The 18,209-nt window shown below is 38.8% G+C and overlaps 2 protein-coding genes across 3 annotated transcripts in view; one reads left to right on the top strand and one right to left on the bottom strand.

Moving 5' to 3' along the window:
• The window catches only part of snx16 (sorting nexin 16), a 25,751-nt gene extending 19,841 nt beyond the window's left edge, over positions 1 to 5,910 (bottom strand). The window contains exons 1-2 of one of the 2 annotated variants that reach the window (XM_034706919.1): positions 5,630 to 5,910; positions 299 to 856 (exon numbers count right to left, since the gene is read on the bottom strand). In XM_034706919.1, coding sequence (XP_034562810.1) covers positions 299 to 706 — 408 coding nt within the window. In that variant the 5' untranslated portion in view covers positions 707 to 856; positions 5,630 to 5,910. The remainder of the gene's footprint in view (positions 1 to 298; positions 857 to 5,629) is intronic. The other variant, XM_034706918.1, reaches the window with a different exon arrangement.
• Positions 5,090 to 18,209, top strand: LOC117829288 (leukocyte elastase inhibitor-like). Its single transcript, XM_034706917.1, has 11 exons — positions 5,090 to 5,238; positions 11,189 to 11,399; positions 11,858 to 12,042; positions 12,372 to 12,473; positions 13,165 to 13,311; positions 14,450 to 14,567; positions 15,117 to 15,259; positions 16,008 to 16,085; positions 16,585 to 16,674; positions 16,778 to 16,955; positions 17,122 to 18,209. Exons 2-11 carry the CDS (start codon positions 11,273 to 11,275, stop codon positions 17,352 to 17,354), a joined length of 1,401 nt encoding a protein of 466 aa, XP_034562808.1. The 5' UTR covers positions 5,090 to 5,238; positions 11,189 to 11,272; the 3' UTR covers positions 17,355 to 18,209.

The raw sequence follows: 18,209 nt of genomic DNA, 5'->3' as shown, positions 1-18,209 counted from the left end.
TATTCTATTCTAATTCTATTTTATTCTAATTTCTAATCTATTTTATTTGATCAGTACTATTAGTATTGTTATTTTTTTTTGTAATTATGTTAGCACATTGTTGTATTGCCCTTTCCCGTGTTGTAAGCTGTTGTAACAAAATAATTTCTCCCAATGAGGGATCAAATACAGTGCATCTTATCTCTTATGTCTTATCTTAAAGATGGCACAGTTATGTAATCTAATTCTTGTATGGGCTCTTTAAACTTTTATCGGTTGTTCCAAAGATGCCTTTCATGCAGATTTTTTGTCTCCATACCGTGAACTTGGCTCTCTCCTCCATGACCTCATAGCCCAGCACAGTGGGGGTAATAGGCCTCTCCTCATCTTGCTGGCTCCCAACAGGATCCGACATGGAGCGAGGACAGGTGGAATACTCCACTGAGTGGTCCAGAGCCCCGTTTAGCCTTGCCCGTGTCACAGGACTATGCAGAGGTGGGGTCCTGCTCCGTGTGCCTCTGTCCGTACAGCGAGACTGACGCTGAGAACTCAATCCTCCACATACTCGTCCATTGTGGTCCTCTCCTACGGCCCTGTTGAGAGAGGAGTCAGAGCTGCTGGAGACACTGCCGAGTGATGAGGCTCGGGTCGGCCGTCTGAGCTTGCTGCTACCTCCGGGTGAGGCTCTGTCAAAGGGCACAGGGACAGGCACGAAGGGTGATGCCATCTTCTGGAGCTGTGTGCTCCTGCCCCCACCCTACAGGTCAACAGAGCTCTTCACACAGATGCTGGACCTGTCTTGATCCAGAAGGGATGTGTGCTGATGAAATGAATCAGTAATGCGTACACCGAGGGGCTCTCAAAGAATCTGGACACCCTGTAAAACAGAAACAAGAAATATTTAGTATGTTTTTAGGATTTGTCATGCTCACACTGACTTACACCTACTGGAGGGGAATCAGTCAGCAAACGTTAACCTGAAGAAGGGGAACCAGACTGTGAGGGCCGATGAATTATTGACACAAGCCATGTCATCCATAATTTATAGACTGGTGCATTAGGTGTAAAATCCAATTTGGGAAAAGCTTGTTAGGATTTGTAGAAAATAGTGTGTCTGATCATCTTGTCAGGTGATTAGTTTTAATCTGCCCGCTCTAAATGCTGTAAGCCCGGATCATTTGAGTCCACAACCAGGAGGAGGCCCCTGCACAGTGGTTTTTCATGGACGAGTGAAACCCCAAATCAATTTCTGATCAGGCTGAGACACTTTCAGCTACATGTGACTGTGAGGCATGTTCACATTTATTCAGCATCAATAGAGCTTACAGATGCTCTGCGTCTTAATGCCTAAAAATTGAGGATGCATGGATATATCAGCTCCACTGTTAGATATTGGCTCTTCTTCAAATCATTTCACTGATCGCACTAGCTGATATCTGTAATGTTGAATAAATTTAATGATGGCTGGCGTCATGCCTCATGTGTCAGCCTACTATGAGATTACTGATTTTGGAGACAAAAAAGGGGAATGTACTTTGTGTGAAAAACTTTGTGTTTTTAATTATTTAATGTGTTATAATTGACAGTTTTTTTCAGTGGTGATGTCTATATTTGTGACACAACATTATTTATATATAAAAAAAGGTTTTTGTTGGGCTGTGCATGTACTGAAAATTTTTCTCACTGAGTTGTGATTGGAGAGCGTGTAAAGAGGCTTCAGAAGCAGTGGTTTATCCAAAAAAGAGCATTTTTATTTCTTAAAACCGGGTACCTGGCCGAGATGGAGGAAATTTTTAGCAACAAAATAAAATAAGCAACAACATTTCCAACAAATACAGAAAAAACAATGCTTTGGAATCAGTTTATCAGCCCTGACTTCTTGATTTGCTGAAACTTGATGTCAATGCATCCCTGCCAGAAATTAAAAACCCTTTTCAAAAACCCTTATAATAGGCCAGGAGGACATTGCAAGCTCTCGCTATCACTGTAGAGCCACCAGCTTCATCAAGGACTCATTCCACCCCGGTCACCACCTGTTCAACCCGCTGCCCTCTGGCCGGCGCAACAGGTCACACAGAGCACGGACAAACAGACTCAGAGACAGTTTCTTCATGAGAGCCATCACAACACTAAACACCCACAAACAGCTGACATAAACAAACCCCTCAATATTTATAACTGTGCAATAATATTCATGTCAAGTGCAATACCGGGAACTGTGAAAACTTTTCATATAATGTGCAATATCCTAAACCCAAATACCTCTTCTCCCCACCTCACTGTATATATTTGACATTTGTTTTATATCATTACTGTATTATATTGTCTTTTATACATATTTTCTACCTGTTTTTATTTTATTTCTATTTATCACTTGCACCTTCAGGAGCAGCGCTTCTAATTTCATTGTACACCTGTAAATGGGGTCGTTGACAAATAAGCCTCAAAAAAGTGTTTTTTTTAAAAGTATTTCTAGAATGGTTGCAATGCATATTTTTGTGTCTGGAATAATGTGTTCAAACATGTTTGAACACATTATGTTTTTTTAAGTGTTCAAATAGTTATTTTTTGTTTTTTTTACCCTTTTCTTAACTTGAACACCCCAAAAATGTCAGGAGGCACAACCAGATATTTGTCAAAATATATGTACTTACCTATCATTTATTCTAACTGACAGTTTTAGGAAGTATCTCTTAGAGGGGTGCTTTACACATTTGTATTTTGTGAGTATATTTTTTATTTACAATATATTAGGATTTTTGCAATCTATTGACCAGGAATAAAATATAATTTTTACAGTTTTAGGTTGGTTGTACCACCTGACATGGAAAGTGTTACCGTCCACCTATAAGTTGATAAAAGCTTTTCTATTATTATTTAAGAGACATCTACAAACCTTTTTAACTCAGCCATGACAATTAGAAGGATCCTCTGAATGATTTCATATGTTAAAGTCATAGACTGTAAAAAATATGGACGTAGGATCCGTGACGTCACCCATCTGTTTCTGAAGAGCTGTTTTGAGACCAATCGGCTGTGGCAGCCATATTGCTTTTGTCGAGCCAGTGTGACGTAAAGAGGCGGGCTTTGAGCCTCCTAGCCAACAGCTGCAGTGTTCCCACAGGCAGCTGTGCCTCTCATTGGAAGACTGGTAATCTCAATATCTTCCAAATTGCCGAATTAGAAAAAAAATCACCCCCCCTCACAGTGAGAGGACGCCGAGAAATTAGCTATTCAGACTACACTCGTCTTTTGTACCAGGCTGTAAACATGTTTATTAATGCTGCAAAGATCGTCTTTTCCCCATTCATGTGTATGTGACTTCCGGTACTTTCAGAGCCAGCCTCAAGCGGATCCTTGATGAACTGCAGCTTTTAACACTTCTGCATTGGACTCATATTTTTAGACCGGAGGTTGCCGCTTGGTTGAAGTCCATTATTACTACTTACTTTCAAAATAAAAGGTCCATGAGTATGGTGGTGCCACCCTGACATTTGAGAACATGCAAATTGCCGAACAAAAGTTTTTAAATAACCTTAGGTGCCTTTAAACTATTGATATCTATGAAATTATGTTTATTTCAAAGCTCTTCTATGTAAAATCATGCTGTTGTGTTTTAATTAGAATTTATTATTATTAAAATAAATTTTTTTAGAGTGTTTTAAGTCAGTTCACTTGCTCGGACGGTTACGCCACCTGACATTTTCAGGGTATGAGATACTTAAAAATACAATAAATCTAAATATTTGAATGTACTGAAATTGTATTCAAAATAAGCAGGTTTTATACAATCAATTGATGTATGTCTTAAAAATAACAAAGTGTTTCAAAAGAAAATAATGGATTCGGACACAAAAATGTGCACGTCATGTCAATAACCCATATATTTTCTACCTGTTTTTATCTTATTTGTGTTTATCACATGCACCTTCAGGAGCAGCACTTCTAATTTCATTGTACGCCTGACAATGACAAATAAAGGCTATCCTATTCTAGTTATACATATTACACTGGGTTTTTTGAAGTGTAGAATAGATCTGGGTGTTAGCATAGCTCTTACACATAAAGATATGACGCATACATGAAGAAACATGTATCATATGTCCATTATATGTGCAATCCAAAGTAAAACAAAATAAATAATGCAACAAGAACAAAATAAGATACACAGGAACAAGCACACAATGTGTGTATATTCAATCAAAAAATGCAGAGAAATATAAATATAAATACTTGTATTGTCAATATAAGAGTTGAAGCATCAGTATAAGGTAGTTTTATTGCACAGTTGGAACAATTCTCCAAGCAGAATTCCATATTTCTATTTATTTTATTATTTAAAGCTCCTGTGAGGAACTTTCTGTTTGTGTTGACTTTGGTGCCCCCCTATGCACTAAGTGATCTTGCTTATTTTGTCCTGTACATGTGTAAATTATGTTATCTCCTCCTGCTTTCAACTAACAGTCAACTATTTCACTCATTAAGAATATTTACTGCAGAAAAAGGGTTTTTCGTGACGTGTCCATCACCTCATCTGACACCTACCCTCTCACAGTGATTTCAGGCTTTAAAATAACAAAACGGAAATGATCAATACCTTTTTTTAACAATCTTGTTTGCTTTTCTAGGTCATAAAGAGGCATCATTGTTCTTTTCAGTCCATTTCATGACCACTCAAAAACTCCTCACAGGAGCTTTAACTACTATTTTTTTAATGTAAAAACTTCCTCTGCTTCTCACCACTGCACTATTATCATATTATTTTAGCCTGTACATATTAGTCATGCCTATTTGTTGTTCTTTTGTATTTATAGCTGATGTTATTATTATTATATTTCTATTTGTATGACTTATTCTTATACCTTGTACATGAGAGAGCACAGTTTACCTGAGTCAAATTCCTTGTGTGTTCAAGCATACCTGGGCAATACAGCTGATTCTAATTCTGATCATTGCAGTCCAGTTTGAGTTCAGTGTTGCAATCTCATCTATTACTGTCTCTCCAAAGTGACTTCTACTAAAGATGTTTGTTGACAGAGGAGAAAGAGCTGGGACAGGTACCACGAATCAACAAAATGCTTCCTGACAAACATCCGGCTTCAATCTTAAAGTCACGATGGGGAAGACGTGGCTAAGCTAACCTAATTGATGCTGTCCTTTCCCTCATTGATACAAAACTCCTTTTACCAAATGTGTAAATCCAGTCACAGTAGATTCAATAGACACCACTAAAGCTACAGAGCAAAACAAGGTGCACAGGTAAGTATCACGAGGATGTGTTAACTACCAGGTAGACAGGTAAATAGCATCTGATTCAGAGCTAACGTTAGCTTAGCTTGGGTCACTTGGCTCCAGTTCCTTATTGAGTCGAAGCAAAGTAGACTAACTAAAACATAATTTCATTATTTTCATCAGCTTAAAATCATCCCGAATGGTGTAGCATCAATAAAGCTTGAGTCACATGATTTTAAAATGTTCCTTTAAGGTGTTTTAATGATACTAAGTCACGTTAACACTAAACACATACATTTTTAAAGGGTGTTTGGTGTGTCCTCCACCTCACTGACAGGCAGTCACATTACCTCCACGTTAGCTATGAAGAAGCTAGTGTGTCCAAACAGGTCAGATGATGACAAGGACTTCATCTTACCGTAGAGAGTCGATATGTTCCCCTTCAGAGATTAATTGTGTCACAGACAAGAAGCCCGAGTGTTGTTGCTGTTTATGGTCCGCTGTTTACTATCTCCTCCCCTGTCCGCCTCATGTTAACTCGCATGACTTCAATCACAGACAGCTGCAGAGCTACAACACGGCCAGCTGAGAGCGCTGTTCTATCTAACTTCATATGTTACTGTACTTTAAATCAGCAATAAAACATCAGCTGAGACTCCCGGATTTAGGGAGGTGTTGGTGCATCACATGCCCGGTCAGTACTACGGTGGCCCTGAAGGACAAAACACATTTACCAAAGATGAAACACTTTAACAAAGCTGGAGACAAATTTACATTTTAGAAAACATTTCTACATTTTATAAAACAAAATGACATCAGCAAAACACTTTTACCAAAGCCAAAACAAATTTACATTTAAGGAAACAAATTTACAAAAGATCAAACACTTTTACAAAGTTGGAGACAATTTTACAAACGACTGAACCATAGACTGTATAAAATATGGACGTGGACCGTGATGTCACCCATCTGTTCCTGAGAGCTGTTTTGAAGCAAATCGACGGCAGCAGCCATATTGGTAATGCGGAACTCAACCGGGCAGAGTGTGACGTAGTGTGAGCCTCTTAGCCAATGGCTGTGTGTTCCCGACCGGGAGTCACGTCAGTCATGTCCTTATTTGGGCAAAACTAGTAATCCTAATATCTTCTGAACCGCCACGTTAGAAAAAAATTCACTCCCCGTACAGTGTGTGCCATTAGAGAGATTAGCTTCATAGGGCCAAGCCGTTTTTTGAACCAGGCTGTAAACATGTTTATTAATGCTGCAAAGATCGTCTTTTTCCCATTCATATCTACGTAGTTTCCGGTGTTTCTGCAGCCAGCCTCAAGCGGATTCTCGATGTACTGCAGTTTATAGCACTTCCGCATTGGCTTCATCGTTTGAGACCGGAGTTTGCCGCTTGGACTGAACACTTTTACCGTTGAGTCTGACTCCTTTTAGCCTGACTCTGTTTTGCCCAGGGGCGCATCTTGCTTGGCTGGAAGTGAAGCTTTCAGCAGAGTGTCTGCGTCCTGGTAGCTGGCATGAGTAGAGGTCAAAAATCTGTCTCCCCCATTGTCAAACTTTAAAAAATAAATACACGTCATCAGATGTTTCTCACATCCGTATGATGTGGTGATATGTAGTTACTATTTGACTGTTTTGTGTCCAAGGCCTCTTTTTTCTGAAAAGTTTATTTTTCGTTAGTTATTAGAGTTTAAAAAACAGAGTTTTACTTCTGGGTTTCCTTTGATTCACAGCCGCCGTAGAGGGAAACTCCAAAGGACACACATTGTCTTGTGACGTTACGCTGTAGGGCGGAGCTCGTTACAGTGGCTTCACAGGCTCTGGCTGCACAATGGCGGCGCCCAGGAGAGGGATTTTTTGGCTTCAGAACCGTACAACGGGAAGAGGTGGAGCAACAAAAGAATTTCCCCCAATTGGGGACCAATAAATAAAGTACATCTAACGCTGTCCATTTTTATTAACAGTCTATGTCGGGAACACATAGCTGTTGGCTAAGAGGCTCACACTACGTCACACTCTGCCTAGTTGAGTTCCACATTTCCAATATGGCTGCCACCGTCGATTGGCTTCAAAACAGCTCTCAGGAACAGATGGGTGACGTACCAGATACTATGTCCATATTTTAAAGTCTATGAGTACAACACTTTTACCAAGGCCAAAACAAATTTACATTTAAGAAAACAAATTTACAAAAGATGAAACACTTTAACAAAGCTGGAGACAATTTTACAACAGTTTTATCGTTAAGTCTGACTCGGTTTAGCCTGACTCTTTTTAGCCTGACTCCGTTTAGCCTGACTCCGTTTAGCCTGACTCCGCTTAGCCTGACTCCGTTTAGCCTGACTCCGCTTAGCCTGACTCCGTTTAGCCTGACTCCGCTTAGCCTGACTCCGTTTAGCCTGACTCTTTTTAGCCTGACTCCGTTTAGCCTGACTCCGTTTAGCCTGACTCTTTTTAACCTGACTCCATTTAGCCTGACTCCGTTTAGCCTGACTCCGCTTAGCCTGACTCCGTTTAGCCTGACTCCGTTTAGCCTGACTCCGCTTAGCCTGACTCCGTTTAGCCTGACTCTTTTTAGCCTGACTCCGTTTAGCCTGACTCTGTTTAGCCTGACTCCGTTTAGCCTGACTCCGTTTAGCCTGACTCCGTTTAGCCTGACTCCGTTTAGCATGACTTCGTTTAGCCTGACTTCGTTTAGCCTGACTCCGTTTAGCCTGCTTCGTTTAGCCTGACTCCGTTTAGCCTGACTCCGTTTAGCATGACTTCGTTTAGCCTGACTCCGTTTAGCCTGACTCCGTTTAGCCTGACTCTTTTTAGCCTGACTCTGTTTAGCATGACTTCGTTTAGCCTGACTCCGTTTAGCCTGACTCCGTTTAGCCTGACTCCGTTTAGCCTGACTCCGTTTAGCATGACTTCGTTTAGCCTGACTCCGTTTAGCCTGACTTCGTTTAGCCTGACTCTGTTTAGCCTGACTCCGCTTAGCCTGACTCCGTTTAGCCTGACTCCGTTTAGCCTGACTCCGCTTAGCCTGACTCCGTTTAGCCTGACTCCGTTTAGCCTGACTCTTTTTAGCCTGACTCTGTTTAGCCTGACTCTGTTTAGCCTGACTCCGTTTAGCCTGACTCCGTTTAGCCTGACTCCGTTTAGCCTGACTCCGTTTAGCCTGACTCCATTTAGCCTGACTCTTTTTAGCCTGACTCCGTTTAGCCTGACTCCGTTTAGCCTGACTCCGTTTAGCCTGACTCTGTTTAGCCTGACTCCGTTTAGCCTGACTCCGTTTAGCCTGACTCCGTTAAGCCTGACTCTGTTTAGCCTGACTCCGTTTAGCCTGACTCTGTTTAGCCTGACTTCGTTTAGCCTAAGGCTATGTGGTCTGAGACAGTTTCATCTGAATTCTGACACCTGATGAAAGTTTTGCTGAGACATGATGCTTTTTTATCTGAGGTCTGACACCTCTCTCTGAGACCCAAGGATGTCCTAATATGTAAACCATGTTGCTCCGTTTGGTTTCTCTCCATCAAAACAAAGTAAATGACCCCTCACTCCATCACTTCGGTATTTGGAACATTCCCTTTCCGTAAAAATTAAATGTTAAGTTGTTTCAGAAATGATAAAAGAGTTCCATCATTTGTAAATTGGTTTTCTTAAATGTAAAAGTGTTTTGCTGATGTCATTTTGTTTTATAAAATGTAAAAATGTTTTCCAAAATGTAAATTTGTCTCCAACTTTGTAAAAGTGTTTCATCTTTTGTAAATTTGTTTTGTCCTTCAGGGCCACCCTACAGCACACTTTCACATTGCATCACATGCAACAAAATATAACATTGCAGCTCTAATACTTGTTTATTTGCATTAAACAAAAATATATACTCAAATCTAAGCTACATATCAATATTATTTATTTCACAATTTCTCCAAATGTAACTGCACAATATTGACCTTCAAACTGTCGACCTCTGTTAACAAGATTATTTAAAGCCAAGTGACTTTTTGAATAACAAAGGGGCATTATTTGGTATAATCTAACCTCATGAAGTAGAATAAAACTCTAAAAACCTACAATGTACTTTCAATCAGATTCAGTCACACTTGGTGTTATGGAAATATGACAATGACAAGCATTTTTATGCATAGGCAGTTGTTTAAATCACATTTATAGCCAATTGTATATGTGTTTTTAAGTTATTAATCGCACATCCACATTGATTGTTCAAGGCTCAAGGTCTGTTCCACAGCAACTGTCCACTCAGCACCCCAGGAGCTGCCTGCTGCTGACAGACAGTTGCAGTCTAAACATAAACAGAGACTCCCCTGTTTTCCAGAAAGGAATTCTGAATGTTTGTTTATTTATTCAGTTATCTTAATAGTTATCTTATTGCAGTTATAAAAAAACAAAAGAAAAGCGTTATAGAAAACAAATGTTATTTTAGTCCCATGAAGCCCCCCCCCCCCCCCCCCCCCCCCCCACACACACTTGGGCCCTAGGTAGTCAGTCCCACTTTTCCCACAACGCCCCTGATCATGATAGTCTAATTATATACTGTAAATGTAGAGTAACACCCGATTTATGAAGTACCCTACCACAATGCAGTCGATTTCACTAAATTTAAAAAAAAGATGATGACTCATTCTAATTATCTAATGTCAGAAAATAAATTCCTTTACAGTAATGATCCATTAATGACTTATTAAAGAAGTTATTTGTCTCAAAAGTAGTGTCTTAGAATAACAGTTAGTATGTGGAACTATTGAGAAAACTTAAAATGACTAGTTTTTCAGCAGGCAATGGTCCACAGTATTGCTTTTGACAGATGACCGAAAAGTGTTTAGCATTGCTGTTTTATATCTTCTCAGCATTTAGAGTGGGATGCATCATTCTCAGGTTTAAGAACAGCTGTCCTAATCTTAAATATAAACCACAGATTGAGTAATAAGCTACCTGAACTCTGGCTATATGTTCAGCTGCAGGCTCTTTGGTAGCTGATGGCTGTGAAACACTTGACTTTATGTGTCTCAACATGATGCAACAACCACAACCATAACGTATGCAAGAAAGTCATCTTGCTGTGTGAAAAGTTTCTGGAGATTGTTTGGCTGATTTGTGTGATTGGACATACATTTTCATGTGTCAGAGCTTTGTGCATGCAAAAAACGAAAATTTAGGAATTCAGTTGCAGGCTCCTGCTAGATCAGTACCTTTGAATTTAGTAACCTGCACTAACTTTGGCTCTGCATTCAAAGGAACTATATTTATGTGTGTGTGTGTGTGCACAGCAGAACTCTGGACAGAGTTTAACTCATTATTGAACAGAGGCGGTAGCTGGTTAGAATGCCTTGCACGCATTCCGTGTTCTGCACGAACTAGTTTCAACATATAACTGTCAGTAAACACTATCTCACTCCAGGTTCACCCTGTCATAACTAAATAACTGTATGTACTAACTACATGCCTGACGCATCAACATTAACAGAACACAAAATGTAATACAGTTCCATAACTTTGCAGGGATTTACAGATACATTGAACATCAAGTATTTGTCCTATAATTCCAAACAGGGCTGTCCAAACACTCTCACCTCATTGGACGCCACAATATATATAACCCAAGTTTCTAAAAGTTCCCTCTGGCTGGATTGGTCATATTGCATGTGGAAAATTACCCTTAGGCCTCTTCATTTAATTTGGCACTGTTAACTGATACTAAACAGTGTCTTACATGTTTAATGAGCTGTGTCCTTGCCAAATCTTGCAGATCACACCTGTTGGCACTAACAAAACGATGCAATGTTTTGGGTATGACTCTTTTTGATGGTTGTAAATAAAAACTTCAAACATCAAACTTCATAATATAACACATTTCCATAACTTTGCAGGAATACACTTAGGCCTCTTCATTTAATTTGGCACTGTTAACTGATATTAAACTGTTTCATATATGTTTAATAAGTTGTTTCCTTGTCAAATCTTGCAGATCACACCTGTTGGCACAAGAAAAATTAGAAATGGTTGGGTGTGACTCTTTTTGACGGTTGTGATGTTTAGATAGTTTCCCAAGATGTGGCAATGCCCCCGTGATCATGGGTGTGTTACAGTGAAACAAAACGGAGTTGGCTCAAACAGAAAAAGTCTGTCTGTCACTGAATCATCTGAGATCTCTTTCTTTCCTCAGGAGCAGTCTGACAGTAAGTACAGAACATGCATTATAAGCTAACAAGAATGCTTAAGGTGTAACATAGATAACCACTCTTGTTTATGATGTTTTTCACCTGGTTAGTGAACAGAGAGGGATTTTTTATAGAGGGATGTATTTTTTACTGTGTGTGTCTGAATCACTTTAGATTGTTGCTGAATGAAACATGATAGCAAGGGAAAAGTGTGATTCGACTACAAATGTTCTGGCTGTGGTGGCATTGTTTGAGGACTCTGCTAGGTTGCAAAATAAAAAAATATACAGAAAAGTATTTCAAAGGTTTGCACTATTGGGACATTCAATAGAATCCTCATGCAAAAGATTAATCACTCCAACCTCTACTTTAGGCTGAAAAAGACACTGATTTCTACAAACTGTTTCCCTATCCTAACATTACAGTGCAACCTATCGGATAAAACCAAATACTACAGTTAATCATTCTTTGTACAGACACAATGGCATCACCATCAACATCCCTAGCCAAGGCCAACTCCACCTTCTTCCTGGCTCTGTTCAAGAAGCTGAGTGATGAGGATAAGACGAAGAATATCTTCTACTCTCCTCTCAGCATCTCTTCAGCTCTGGCCATGGTGTTGCTGGGGGCCAGAGGAAGCACAGCTGCACAGATGTCAGAGGTATGGCGGGAAACAGACTCAAACACACATTTAACACAGAAGACCCAGTTCTGATGTTAACACACCCATCGGGAGCCATTTATATCACTAGCACTCAAAATACAGCCGAATCAAACTATCCAATAGGCACAAGAATTTGTTTACTTCTGCGTTTTCCTGTGATGACCCTTGCTTTTGACTTTTAAAAATACCTTACGGGGATAGATACAAATAATGGTGAAATTCTGTAAAACATTCCCTTAGCTTGTGCATTACTCTGCCTCACTAAACACACACTCAATGTTGGACTTAACGATCCTAACGATGACACAAACTACCTGCACTCTCAGGTCATGGGCTTCAGTGGGGGAGACCAACCGAAAGAGTCAGGAGAACAGTCGATGGAACAAGAGCAAATGCAGATGAGGATGCCACTCCCAAAGCACTTACAGGTACAGATTGCAGCAGTTGGTGCAGCAGGCCAACAGACTGCATCAGGTGTTAACAGATGGTAGCCAGGTTTTATGTGTAATAATAATGTACAGTAAGGGACAGGGTGAGACAAAAGCATCTTGTCTCACTGTAATGTGGTTGGGTGGTTGGTGTTGGTGGAGAGAGCTAACAGCATTGAGCTGTCAACAGAAGCACCAGGATAGCATGGGATTTCCACTTAGCAGTCTTATAATTTCCACTGACCAGGTCTCTATGGCAGGATATTCAATAATGAAACAGGAGCAGTAAAACATTGGCAAAACTTACGCCAACTTTTCTCTGAGAGTAAGAAATGATCTCTGTCATAAGAACAAAACAAACAGGGTTTGTAACTGCAGTAATATTTCATTTACTAAATTGACTGTTACATAATCCTGTCCTGATCCAGATTGGCCTAACCTCCTGCACACTATCACGTTAGCATTAGCATTATGCAAGATGATAAAGTTAAGACTGGGATACTTTTTCATTCTTACCTCAGGACTTTAATTTTTGGCAACACGCACCAGAGTTATTGATGATAATGGTGTCTTTTCTGAGACTAACTAAGGGGCCCAGTGGATTAATATTAACATAAAACAAAGTTGTGTTTCATGCTTTGCCCTACCACACTGTGTTTTTGTTATGCATGTTTTCTCTGGCTCTTTGCAGAGCCGTGGACTGCAGACTGCAGCTTTTGATGACGATATCCATGCCAAGTTTGGCAGGCTGCTGAGCGAGCTCAACAAGCCAGACGCCTCTTATGCCCTCAGTGTGGCAAACAGGCTGTACGGGGAGAAGTCTTTCCAGTTTGTAACGGTGTGTGATCAGGTTTGATTATTGTATGGGGAGTGGGGACAAGAGCTCTGTGAGTTAGTTATGAGGACAAATGCAACATGGCTGTGGGCTCAATTAGGTTAGCCTGAGACATTCCCTGTTTCTTTTGCAACAAATACATTTTTTTAACCAAGTAAGAATGCATTGATTTTAGGGAAATTTTTACTTATGAATCCAATAAATAAAGTAGACTCTTCAATTTCTTTAACAGAATAGAAAATTATTGTTTACTTTTTGCTTCCAAAAGGCAGAAATTTGTATTTGACTTACTACATATGAAAATATATGCCTTTGGAAACACAAGGTAACACATTCAAGACAAAAACAGTGGCACTTTTAAAAACGATTACACTCGTAAAAACATTAACATAATAAAAACTGATACATTAGAGTTATTTTATTATTATTATTATTTTAATCATTGCTTTAACATTTATTTATCTGATTTAATTATTTATTTATCTATTTATTTCTTGTATTCATCTGATCTTTTACATTTTTTTTCCACTATTACTTATTTTATTAATTTTACTGTATTGATTTTATTTTATTTTTAAGTATTTTATTTATAATCCTGCCTTTTATAATTTTACCATTGCTGTTGTTTTCCGTTTCTGTTATTCTGCGAAGAACTTTTGGCTGCATGTTTTTATGTATGAAAGGTGCTATATAAATAAAGTTGAGTTGAGTTGAGTTTAAAGGAGTGCACAGGGTTCTAAATGGTGAATATCAAAGGGGTGCTCAATAAGATAAGATAAGATAAGATTTTCCTTTTTGATCCCTCGGGGGGGGATTCAGTTGTTACAGCAACCCGGACATAAGTACAATCACGAAAGAAGTTTCAATAAGTAAAAAATAAAAAAAAAGAATTGACAATGACAGTATACGAGGTAGCAGTGTCCTTAAGAGGTATTTAGCAACAACTGGGACAAAATATTTTTTCATAACCAATCTGATGAATGAAAAATATTTCAAAAGAAGTAAAACAGACTTTGTAGACTTCAATTTAAGTTCTTGTTAACCTCAGAAAGAAGGCAAACTGTGAACAACAAATTAAACTGATGCAAATTAAAAACATCTCTGAGTTGTAAGTATTCAAACGTGATTCATATGATTTCAGGAATTTCTGGCAGACGTTAAAAAGTACTACAGCGCTGAGCTGGAAGCTGTGGACTTCAGAACCAAAGCAGAGGAGGCCCGGGTCAACATCAACACCTGGGTGGAGGAGAACACACAAGGTAGAGCGTTTTTGAAAACAGATGCATATCAAGAACACCCACTCCTCAGTAGACTGTATTTTGAACCTCTATCCAGATCTTTGTTGTGTTAGTCTCTGCTGCAGCCTGCAGGAGAAAAATAGTAGACCACGTTCATAATTACTGTCTTAACAAGACATTTTTCCCTTTTTTTGGGTATAATTTCCTTCTCAATAATATAAAACATGTTTAGCACAAAAATAAATAAGAAGATAAACTCACAAGATAAATCTTCCAAATCAGAATGTGACCTTTAATGATTATACATAGAGGGTTATACAGACAGTGTTTTTTTACTATCAGAATATGAAAAACTACATTATACATACACAGCATATTTTAATCTTTCCAAGTATATTTTTCTTTCCAGTATATTTATGTTATATCATAACATTGTGATCTGTAGGTGTTGTTCTTCATCTCTCCTTGTGGTATCATTTCAAAAGAATAAGAAAATACATTTTCCTTTTAGAACCTCTGTGTCTGTATCTCAGTCTAACCAATACTTCCTCTACTATTATTGCTCGCCAGGTAAAATAAAGGACCTGCTGATTAAGGGTTCCTTGAGCGACATGACCAAGCTCGTGCTGGTCAATGCCATCTACTTCAAGGGAAAGTGGAACAAACCGTTTGAGAAGGACATGACTGTTGATTATTTGTTTAGGATGAACAAGGTAAGACTGCACACAGACAGCTACTTAAAGAAAAAGACTCAGGAACAGAAGCAACATCAAGGGTGAATGAAATGAATTAAAGAAATTCAGAAGGAACACTACAGGTTTTTAAATTGAAATGAAACTTAAAGATTAGTGCCACTTTCATCATGTTGAATCATGCTTGTAGTCTGGCATATCAAAGCTCACAGCTTCAGGTAAATCAGCTAAGAATGAAACCACTGGCGTTCAGACTTTTGCAGACAAGTAAAGACTGTTTTAGTCAGTTCTCATCTTAAAAGATAAGTGCTGAAAAAGTAGTCTCAATGTTCCTGTTGATTATTGAGTTCATGGAAAGTATGGAATATTTTGGCTCATGCAAGGAAAGGCAGGGAATCAGACCAAATTTGATTTTAGTTTTTATGAATTCAGCCAAAGACATACATGAATTCTTTGGGTTCTATTCGCACACACAAATACATGTTTGAGCTTGTTTTTGTAAATCCAGATTGGTAGGAAAGTCTATCAGTAGTCTGCTTGATCTCCTGCTTTCCATAAATAAGAATCACATCCAGACTGTTTTTGTAAATCAGAAAACACCCATACAACTTTTTTCAACAACAACAACAACAACTACAACAACAACAACTACAACAACAACACTTACTCTCAGCCTACTGGTTTATAGTTCATTAGTTATCTTTTTTTTTTAGTGTGGAGTAATGCTCTACTCAACAGGACGGTGCTTTCTTTGTTTCCTCTCTGATAGACTGACACCAAACCAGTGAAGATGATGCAGCTGAAGAGTAAGTTTTCTTACAGCACCATACCTGAGGTCAACAGCAAGGTAATGTCAGTGATTTTTATCAGCAACATTAAACAGTTCTGCCATACAGTTCTGACATCTCAGTAGATTGCTTAGATTGATAGTCTCATGCCAATTGTCATGAAGAATGTCATTTGTAATGGTTGAAACCATATGTCGTGTTGTTATGAAAACATCCTTATCTCCTCATTGGTCAATGGAGCAGTCAATCCTGGTATCATACCCTCAAATAACTAATTCAAACTTAACTTGTCAAAAAAACAAAGACTTAAATACAAATAAGCATGATAAGAGATAACTTTAATGACAGAAACCACGTTTGAGATTTTTTTTTTATATGCATTTTGATTTTATAGTTTGATCTCCCATCTGCTACCATGGATCAGGCTGGCTTATGACCTATACTGTATAAAGTCAGCTCCACATGTTTGTCGTCCATCCTTTTTATTCAGTCTATGTTCATGACAAAAAAAACTGATTTCATTTTAGTTATAAGAAAAAATAAATGTTCTCTGGACAGGTTCTTGAGATGCCCTATGAAAAGAGTGACCTCAGCATGATCATTTTCCTGCCTGATGACATCGAGGACAACACCACAGGTCTGGAGAAGGTACAGGACCATACACTCACACACACACACACACACACACACACATAGTAAACAAATATTAAATGAACAGACGGACTGATTGTAAATATTTTAATCACCTCAGCTGGAGAAGGAGCTGACCCATCAGAACTTTGTGAACTGGACTCGACCGGACAGGATGTTTAAGGGTGAGGTGGAGGTGAAGCTTCCTCGGTTTAAGATGACAGAGACGTACAGCATGAAAGACATCCTGAAACAGATGGGCATGTCAGACGTTTTTACTTCCTCAAGTGATTTTTCAGGTGGGAAATAAATGCAGAATTATCATTATACATTTAAACATATATATATATATATATATATATATATATATATATATATATATATATATATATATATATATATATATATATATTTACTGTAATATTTGCTAAATTACTGAGAATGGGTCTCCCTCCTCTGGTGCAGGTATGACTCCATCCAAGGGCTTATTGTTGTCTAAAGTGGTCCACAAGTCCTTTGTTGACGTGAATGAGGAGGGGACCGAGGCTGCTGCTTCCACCGGCATCGTCATGGAGTTGACCTCCATCAATTTAATGACTCCCACTTTCATTGCTGATCACCCTTTCCTTTTCTTCATCAAACATAACGCCACCAAGACCGTCCTCTTTGCGGGTCGATACTGCTCCCCTCCGGAGTAAACTCTGCTGGACGTCCTGCAGACATGGGTGAATGTGAGGGGACAGATATGTGAAGCCCCTGAATCCCCAGTGAGGGAGTATCGGTTATTTGGTCTCTTTGCGGTTGCACAGTTTATCTTCTGGTTGGTTTTTATCTGTCTTTGTTTTGGATTCACATAACAATGTATTCGGTTTATTTTTTGTCTTAATATTTAGGTCTTCTGCATCTCTTTAGGGTCAATTTATGTCTTTTATAAATATTTCAGATAGTTTTTAGTCTGTTTTTGGCTATTTTTGTTTCTTTACTCTTTTGGCTTTCCATTGATCTGTTTGGTATTCTGAGGTTTTTTAAGAACCTTTAATTACTGGATTGAATTTCCTAAGAGAAATGTTGCCCCGGGCCCCCCTGACCCCTCACGTCTGTGCCTTTAGAGCACTGTGACACAAACAGGAGTGAGAGATCTCTCCTGATGGCAAGTAGCTAGATTGTTCTTCATAAAAGATTATCATGTAGTGTTTGAAAACCTTCAGTTGTGTTTTGCAAAAAAGAATTTGAGTCAAAACTGTCCTGCTGTGTGTACAGACAAGCATACGGCAGCTTAATTGCAATGTGTCATGTTATAATCTGTTGTGAAAATTAAAAACTATCCTTGTGATGAGGCAGCTTTGATGACATTGAGATTATGCAAACAACCACAACTGAAAATGTATGCATTCAGGGTTAATTGTCATTCCAGAGCATCTTTGTTTGTTTATGTGTTTGGACATATTTTCTAAGGATGGCAACCTGCACCAGTGCAGCGGCTTCTCTATCTTCAGGTACCTATTGTGAACAGAATATACAAAACTGTCAAATAAAAGCTGATGCAAGTCCAA

Source organism: Notolabrus celidotus, chromosome 17, assembly GCF_009762535.1.
Source record: "Notolabrus celidotus isolate fNotCel1 chromosome 17, fNotCel1.pri, whole genome shotgun sequence".
Taxonomy (NCBI): domain Eukaryota; kingdom Metazoa; phylum Chordata; class Actinopteri; order Labriformes; family Labridae; genus Notolabrus; species Notolabrus celidotus.
This window is presented reverse-complemented; position numbering and strand designations above follow the sequence as displayed.